Source organism: Micropterus salmoides, unplaced genomic scaffold (genome assembly GCF_014851395.1).
Source record: "Micropterus salmoides isolate LMB-PRFRI ecotype aquatic unplaced genomic scaffold, ASM1485139v1 Ms_hic_scaffold_3, whole genome shotgun sequence".
NCBI classification, from domain to species: Eukaryota; Metazoa; Chordata; class Actinopteri; order Centrarchiformes; family Centrarchidae; genus Micropterus; species Micropterus salmoides.
Genome location: NW_024042261.1, coordinates 13,821,615 through 13,829,825, shown reverse-complemented (window position 1 = coordinate 13,829,825; position 8,211 = coordinate 13,821,615). Strand labels below are relative to the sequence as shown.

General features: G+C 41.1%; 2 protein-coding genes across 4 annotated transcripts; both read left to right on the top strand.

Annotated features, from left to right (window-relative positions):
* Positions 1–49: 49 nt before the first annotated feature.
* On the top strand, positions 50–2,312 carry LOC119882695 (zona pellucida sperm-binding protein 4-like). Its single transcript, XM_038692878.1, has 10 exons — positions 50–241; positions 324–445; positions 525–630; positions 713–930; positions 1,021–1,109; positions 1,203–1,312; positions 1,466–1,655; positions 1,767–1,905; positions 1,999–2,062; positions 2,177–2,312. The coding sequence occupies exons 1-10, from the start codon at positions 145–147 to the stop codon at positions 2,266–2,268; spliced, it is 1,227 nt and encodes a 408-aa protein (XP_038548806.1). The 5' UTR covers positions 50–144; the 3' UTR covers positions 2,269–2,312.
* A 516-nt stretch (positions 2,313–2,828) lies between these two features.
* Positions 2,829–8,142, top strand: dhx40 (DEAH (Asp-Glu-Ala-His) box polypeptide 40). 3 transcript variants are annotated; one of them, XM_038692871.1, is made up of 17 exons: positions 2,829–3,210; positions 3,407–3,552; positions 3,637–3,756; positions 3,883–4,119; positions 4,295–4,361; positions 4,445–4,576; positions 4,655–4,754; positions 4,879–4,965; positions 5,102–5,284; positions 5,384–5,464; positions 5,577–5,734; positions 5,992–6,106; positions 6,270–6,378; positions 7,015–7,109; positions 7,239–7,308; positions 7,432–7,660; positions 7,917–8,142. In XM_038692871.1, the coding sequence occupies exons 1-17, from the start codon at positions 3,039–3,041 to the stop codon at positions 8,036–8,038; spliced, it is 2,223 nt and encodes a 740-aa protein (XP_038548799.1). In that variant the 5' UTR covers positions 2,829–3,038; the 3' UTR covers positions 8,039–8,142. The 3 variants fall into 3 exon arrangements, with proteins under 3 accessions (XP_038548799.1, XP_038548800.1, XP_038548798.1); XM_038692872.1 differs by lacking the exon at positions 4,445–4,576; XM_038692870.1 differs by having other exon boundaries at positions 4,445–4,754.
* The last annotated feature ends 69 nt before the right edge of the window (positions 8,143–8,211 follow it).

Here is an 8,211-nt window from a genome sequence, read left to right as displayed (position 1 = left end):
CCACCTGTCAGAGAGTCTCAGTATCCAAAGATGAAGGCCTACAGTAAATACTTTTTGGTGACATTTATTTCATTATCACTGCTTCTTTTGAGATGTGAAGCCCATGCTGCTTCAAAACAATTTCAACCAACTATCTATAACACCATGAATAATACCAAATTGATTTGCCACGAAGGGTTCATGTCTGTTCGCATATCAAAGGCACAATTTGCTGATCTTCCTTTTACCATTTATGTCCAAGGTAAGTCAGACATTAAACATATAACTTGACACTAACTTGAAGTGTTTGCTATGCTCCTGTTTGTGTCCAAATGTGCACACAGATGAACACGCCGGGTATCACCAAGTCATTGCTCTAGCAAAACAATGCCACTACTTCCTTCGAGAAACTGACATCTTTATCATCTTAACCGTTGCTTCCCACGGATGCTTTGTGAGAATACAAGTAAGCTGTCTGTTTATTTTTAATGCAGATGTTTACTATTTTTCATATTCTAATCTGTCTTTCCCACTTTGTCCAATAGAAATATATCACAATTCTGAATGTTGTCATCGTGGCACTTGCAGAGAGGGGAGAAGTTGAAATTGTCAAGTCAATACCTCTCATCTGTGAGAAGAAAATTAAAGCTAGTAAGTGTACAGATAAATATCATGACATTGTGTTACAGAATATTGTTTATTATTAATTCTCAGTGGGGTTTGTTTACTACAGAGGTGAATGAAAATGATCATCCACCTGTATCAAGACATTTTTTCTGCACCAGGGATGGGTTCAACATTACCATCCCTCAGAATGCCACAGTCCCACCTCTGAACCTGGATGCAGTGAGGATCCCTTCAGGTCAAAGACGCAATTGTAAACCCCAACAAAGATCCAAGGATGCGGTCACGTTCAGCTTTCCATTCACTGATTGTGGCACTCAGTCCATGGTAAATGTAAATTAATTATCTCCACAGCTTTTGGATGGGTCAGGTGGTGTTTTTGTGAGTAAATATAAGAGGTTTGGTTGTGTCTTGCAGATAGCAGGTGGGATTATAACCTACTGGGTCAACATTGAGGTGAAACAAAATCTGCAGGGAGGCTCTATATTTCATGACACTCCTTTCCAGTAAGACATTAAAATGTTCCACTTCTTACTTTTTGAAGGCAATGGACACTCATTTCAATTATTTATTTTTTTAAGTCTTACTGTGCGGTGTAGCTTTGCACTGAACCAAATTAGTCAGCTCGGCATCGAGGTTCAGGGAGAAACGTCCCTGTCGACACTGAGGAGCGAAGGAATACTGAGGACTGAGATGAGGTTTGCCAAAGGTCAAGTTTATATTTTTATTGCTTTTCATTCCTGACTGTGTCTGTGTATGTTTTAATTAACAAAATATCTTTAAATCCATGTAAAGTGCCATCAAACTCATACATACACCAAAAGTAATGAATCACATTTACTTTGAATCTATCTATCTACAGATTCCAGTTACAGGTCTTTCTATTCCTCTCGTGACCCTCCAACAGTGACTGAGCTTGGCCAGCCTGTTTACGTGGAGGTGTTTGTTCTCAAACATGAGGACAAGGATTTGGTGCTGCTGCTGGGGGACTGCTGGGCGACACCGACAAAAAACCCACATGACCCACACAGATGGAACCTGCTTGTTAAGGGTGAATCCATGTGAAATTAATACTATAGTTTTACATACAAAACCTCAGTTTTATGTAAACATATTTGCTTGTTACTTTGATCAGCTAAAGTTCAGGTTTGTATCCATTCCAGATGTCCTTTCAGTGGTGATAGCCACACAACTGTTGTGTTGCCAGTTGTCTCCAGTGAGGAGCTGAAGTATACCTCTCTTCATAAGTGGTTTGTGGTCAAGCTCTTCTCATTTGTGAAGCCCCCAACATTTGAAAACCTGGTATGTGAGAGATACTAAAAGTAAAATAAATAAATCACTGGTATTTTTAGCCTTGGTGATTTTTAAGAAAAAAGTAAAACGTATCTCCTACAGGTATATTTCCACTGTGATATAGAGATCTGTAAAGGACCAGATTGCTTACAGTCATGCAGCAATAGTAAGTGGAGCCGCAGTTTATTTGTCCTTTATGAATCTGACTTAGTTACTGAGTTACGCACTTGGTTGCATTTAACACTGTGAACAACAGTCTCTGTTTTTTCATGTCATTCAGGAAGGCGCAAATTAAGAAGAATCACCCCAGGGCCCGGGCAGAGAAATCTTTACAGTGTAGTCTCTGGTGGACCTCTTTTTTTTCTACTGTAAATAACTGTCCATTTGTGATGAAAATAAATCAATGCCTTACTACAGTGGCGTAAATATGCAGTTTTTACACCATTTCCACTCTACCAACTCGACTACATTGTGGATTTTATTATTTAACATAAACAAAGTTTTAATATTTATCAATCAGGGTTTTTTTTCTCTCACTGCACTGGCTCTTATTTTGGGTGGTGTGCACCTATCGCACCTATCTATCGCAGTAAATAAAATAATGGCTTAATAGCCTACTGTGGGCAGCAGGATCAAGATTATATTTCTATAGAGAGAATATAATTATTCCTATTAATCAATAAAGAAATATTAATTAAATGACCACATTTAATATATTAATATTTATAGAATTGATAGACTCAAAATACTTTGAGTTCTATTCAAAGGATTCAAATGATAATTTATAAATATGAACGTAAAGAAATCCACTGACGTTTTAATGGTTTATGTGTACGATTATTTATATAAATAAAGCTTCATTTAAAAAAAAAAAGGCTAGAGATTGGGTCATGTGTCCACAACCCGACCAATAGAAACGCAGAACGGGTTAGTTTGCGGAAGCTATTGAGCGACTGTGTCGTCTTTGAAAAGAGAGGAAGAACTGTGAAAGAAGTTACTACTTCATAAAGTTTAATACTGTCTTAGGGCACAAACACAAACTAAACCGTGTACCGCATGATTAACGTCAGTATTTATTTCGTCTGCTCAGCTCCTCTCACTGATAACTTAGCTGCTGGAAAAGCTAGTCAGAGTTGGCAGGTATGTCCAAATCAACGAGATGGGACTCAAAAGAAAAACAGTCAAAACACCTTCCGATCTATAAGTACAAAGCCAAGCTGATTCAGGCTGTCAAAGGCAGCACTTTCCTGGTTGTCACCGGTGAGACTGGCAGCGGCAAAACTACACAACTTCCACAGTACTTATATCAAGCAGGTAAGCTGTCATTTTGCTGTCCTGTCCCTGGTAATATAAGATGCATGTGAAGGTTCTCAGTCATCCAGGTCAATCTAACACGATTTTGTTGCTTTAACTAACACAGCAGCCCAAGCCTATGTGAATTTTGTCAAGTTAGGATACAAAGGTGACCACTGGATTGTTATATGAACCACTTGCTCTTCTTTTTCTGTAGGTATCTGTAAAGATGGCAGTATTGGCATCACCCAGCCCCGCAGGGTGGCTGCAATTACAGTGGCCCAGAGGGTAGCCCATGAGATGCAATGCACTCTGGGTAGAGAGGTTGGCTACCAAGTCCGCTTTGATGACTGCACGTCACAGGTGAGAGGCAAACACAACCCATCCCCTGGACAAAACATAATGTATATTGTAAATTTTTGATGACGTGACTGTGTTTGAAACCAGGACACGGCGGTGAAGTACATGACGGACGGCTGTTTGCTCAGAGAGGTCCTGGCAGATCCTGTACTTTCTCAGTACAGTGTTGTAATCTTGGATGAAGTCCATGAACGCAGCCTCAACACTGTGCGTCACTATATGACACTCACCCAATGTTGTTAACATTTAGAGTTTCTGCACTTCACTGTTATCTGCATGCAAATGTGTCTTCTTCCTGTCAGTGCACGCTTTGAGTAAGTGTTTGTGTAACAGGATATTCTCCTGGGTTTACTGAAGAAGATGTTCTCCAGCCCTGCTAAGGCCACCAAGGGCCGAGCTATCCCTTTGAAGGTGGTGGTGATGTCCGCCACCTTGGAAACGGACAAACTTTCATCCTTTCTCGGTGACTGTCCCGTCTTTGCTATTCCTGGGAGGACTTTTCCCGTCACCTGCACATTTGGTTCTGCTGTAGGACCTAAAGACATAGAGAGCACTGGTTATGTAAAAGAGGTAATGAGTTTCACTTTAGGGTCAAGTGTTTCTGGTTTTCTTTGTTGCTACAGTGGGGGAAACGCATACTCACAACTTTACAGTCATTACCGATTAATCAAATTTAGATATGTTGTTGTAGCTTGATACTTGATGTTGTTGGCATTCATTTAATTTGACATCTTTTGCTCCTCAGGTTGTCAAAATGGCCCTTGATGTGCACACCAGTGAAATGGCTGGGGATATTCTTGTGTTTTTGACAGGTAAGTCATAATTATCAAGCTAAGATCACAGTAAATCTTAACCTTGACAAAAATCTGCCACATTAATTCTCCATGTTTGACAGGTCAGTCAGAGATTGAGCGTGCCTGTGACTTGTTGTATGAGAAAGCTGAGACTATAGACTACCGCTACGATGTACAGGACCAAACCGTGGAAGGCCTTCTTATTTTGCCTCTTTATGGTTCCATGCCGACTGGTAAAATACATGCCACAGCTGTTACATCTTATTATTTGCCTAGTAAAACAACATTTATCCTTTTCTGTCTGGTTACAGATCAACAGAGGCAGATCTTTCAGCCTCCACCGTCAGGAATAAGGAAGTGTGTAGTGGCCACCAACATTGCAGCAACATCTCTCACCATCAATGGCATAAAGTGAGTGAGGCCTGTGGTCACTGGCTGTGTTAACCACTGCAACCATGTGTTTAGGCAACAGTCATTTAATTGTTTCATAACATCTCTGCAGAACACATCATCGACCAATTTGTTTCCCATAAAGGTACATCATAGACAGTGGGTTTGTGAAGCAACTCAACCACAACTCAAGGGTGGGCATGGATATCTTGGAGGTGGTGCCAATTTCAAAGTAAGTTTCTGAATAAGGAACCTGAAAAAAAGGTTTGTTAAAGTAATTCTGCTGCTATTCTGCACCCATTAAGAAGGCTTGCCAACAGAGATTTGGACTTGATTTTTCGGGATGGGCGGGGATTTTCTGTGATTAGGAGCGAGGCTCAGCAGAGAGCAGGCCGAGCTGGAAGGACCTCAGCCGGGAAGTGCTTTCGAATCTACACCAAGGAATTCTGGGAGAAGAGCATGCCTGAATATACAGTTCCAGAAATCCAGAGGACAAGTCTGACCGCAGTGATACTCACACTCAAGTGCCTTGGCGTTCATGATGTCATAAGGTACACTGATACCTGTTCGGTGTCTTTTTGCTTTCTTATAGTTCAGAATTTCTTAATGCTACCTTTACCTTCTTTAGTAATGAGTTGATTTCCTTTAAGGTTCCCTTATCTGGACCGTCCAGAGGAAAGGTTTATTCTCGAGGCGTTAAAACAGCTCTACCAATGTGATGCCATCGACAGGTGAGCGTTTATACCTGTGGACCTGAATCAAGCTTTTAGTTTTCTGAGCAAAGCAGTTGTGGGTTTATGTGATTTTCTGTAAAATGTCAGCTCTTATGTGTATGGGCTGTAGGAGAGGTAGAGTGACCCGACTGGGGGAGCTGATGGTGGAGTTCCCCCTGCAACCAGGCCTTACCAGGGCCGTGCTCAAAGCTGCCTCGCTCGGCTGTGAGGACCTGCTGCTCCCTGTGGCCGCCATGCTGTCTGTAGAGAACATTTTCATCAGGCCAGGTCAGCGAGTTCTGCTTTAAAGCAGAACAAAAAGCATGTGCTCAATTTAAAAACGATGAGAGAGGGAAAAAAACACACAGCACTTCCAAAAAAAGAATTGTGTTATCTATAAATTTCTAGTAGCGGAGACACTAAACGTGTCTCTCGAACATAGAGAGCCAAGGAACATCTCAATTATTTACTGATATGTTGAAGTGTAGTGTGAAGAGCTGAGCTTTGAATTGACACAGCTTTGACTGATGTCTCCCTTCCTGCAGGCCACCCTGAGAAGCAGAAAGAGGCAGATAAAAAGCACAGAGCCCTGGCTGCCAAGAGCGGCGGTATGAACGACTTTGCCACACTCCTCAGTGTGTTTCAGTCATGTAAATCCAGGTAAACAACATGCAAGGTGCGCCCTTAATGTTTGTTTTTGCGTGTGCAAAGAAATATCAGTGTTAGCCTATCACTTGCTATGTATTCAGGACTTTGTGCTGCATCATGATATATTATCACACACGACTATCAAAAGTGCAAGCCTATCTATTGCATTCTGCAGTGACCGACCCTCAGCGTGGTGTAAAGATAACTGGATCCACTGGAGGGCGCTGAAGTCAGCCTTTAGTGTGGAGACTCAGCTGCGAGACATCCTCCTCCGCCTCCAGAAGGTACAGCAGTTCACAGAACTCATTTTCACACCACTGACTAAAATGCTTGTGTGGTGTCCGAACAATAATGCTGCGATGATGTGTTGAGAAGAAATCCGCTTGACACTGTTCTTGATCATAAAAGTTTATTAAATCAAGGAGTTCAGCATCAATTACAAGCTCTGCAACAGCTTGGAGAGTGACCCAGCCCGATGACCACTCTGTCTCTCTGTTCATCAAACATAGCTTATATAGGATATGTTTAGGTATCTGTTAGGTACCATAGAAGGGTTTGAGTCTGCAAAGTAAAAGGTCAAACCCATAGAAGGGTACAGTACTATCTTGAGGTAACAAAACAAGGGGTTAGAGGTCAAATTCTATAGAAGGGATCAGTCTCTACATAACCACCAATCACTGCTCTCCCCGTAGAACACCTCCCCAAAGGTCACTGACCCTCTGTCTTGCTGCTACAGTGCTATTTTTATATTGGATGCTACATTTGAATAACCATAATGAAGTTCTTGGCAGATTACTGTGGTCACATATTCAACTTGGTCATTTCCTAATTTAGTATTCTCGTTACCAAGACTACTCTGCTGTGATAATTCATTTGAGTATAATTTTTTTTGTGTGTGCATGCACCATCTGTCCTTTCAGAAGAGAGATTTTCCTGTAGAAACATTTGATGGCAATAAGAGTGAACTCTTCAGGCGATGTCTGTGCACCGGATACTTTACCAATGTTGCCAGAAGGTATCATTAAGGCTCATTTAAAATAATCCATATTCAACTCTTCTTTGGGATTCTCTTATTATCTCTTAGTAATGTTTTACTGGTTGTGAATAATTGTTCAGTTTTTTTTTTCTTTTCCATCCCACATAGGTCTGTTGGCAAGGTGTTTTGCACAATGGATGGCCATGGATCAATGGTTCACATCCATCCATCATCATCGGTAAATTGAATTTAAATCAGAACAGTTTGATTAATGAAACCCAGTTTCATTTGGAACCAAAATGTTCATGCTTCTCCTCTGATTTCTCCTTTCCTTTCTCCTTTGATTCCTTGTTGCTCCAAGCTGTTCGACCAGGAGGGTGAGCTGAACTGGGTCATCTTTCACGATGTGTTGGTGACCTCACGGGTGTATATTAGGACCGTGTGTCCTATTCGATATGAGTGGGTGAAGGACTTATTACCTAAACTCCATGAGGTGGACGTCTACGAACTGAGCAGTGTGGCAAGAGAAGAAGTGACTGATGAGGAGATGATCAAATGGGAGACCAGGGAAGCGGCCAAGAGACAATCAGGTTTTCAGAATAATTAATCAGATATTTAGTTTGAAATTGTGATGTAGTACAACTTAATGGTTAATTTAAAGTGTTTGATCCCTGCCATGACCATGCATGAAAAATAAATAAGAGTCCACCTAAAGCCCTAGGTGCATTAAAAAAGGCAATTTGGGCATGAAAATCTAAATTGTTTTACAGACTGAATGAAGTTAAAACATGGTTAAGCTGCGCCATTTACAACAAACTAATCAATTCCTTTGTTTCTGTTTGTCAGAGGTTTCTACTGAGGATGTCATGAAGAAGCTGGAGAAGCGAAACAACGAAACCACTGTCAGCGATGCTCGTGCTCGCTACCTGCAACGAAAGCAACAAAAACAGCAAAGTAAAGCGCTCTGACAGAAAGTGCTTGCTTTTGAGGACATTTATCATGCAATGTATCACAAAGGAGCATTTGGGGGAACTTGTATCTGAATAATAAACATTTGTTACATTTATAACAATGCCTGTCTCCTATTTAACTCCTCCACTTTAGTATGAGCACTTGGCTTCATGGGCCTTTGACATGGTTC

Bases quoted from the DNA above. Each gene is read 5' to 3' on its own strand.
- dhx40 (XM_038692870.1), top strand. From the start codon at position 3,039: ATGTCCAAATCAACGAGATGGGACTCAAAAGAAAAACAGTCAAAACAC. The intron at 4,966-5,101 runs GTAAGTTTCTGA...TTCTGTGATTAG, and splicing joins GAGGTGGTGCCAATTTCAAA to GAGCGAGGCTCAGCAGAGAG. The intron at 7,309-7,431 runs GTAAATTGAATT...TGTTGCTCCAAG, and splicing joins ACATCCATCCATCATCATCG to CTGTTCGACCAGGAGGGTGA.
- LOC119882695 (XM_038692878.1), top strand. From the start codon at position 145: ATGAATAATACCAAATTGATTTGCCACGAAGGGTTCATGTCTGTTCGC. The intron at 631-712 runs GTAAGTGTACAG...TGTTTACTACAG, and splicing joins TGAGAAGAAAATTAAAGCTA to AGGTGAATGAAAATGATCAT. The intron at 1,656-1,766 runs TGAATCCATGTG...TATCCATTCCAG, and splicing joins TGGAACCTGCTTGTTAAGGG to ATGTCCTTTCAGTGGTGATA.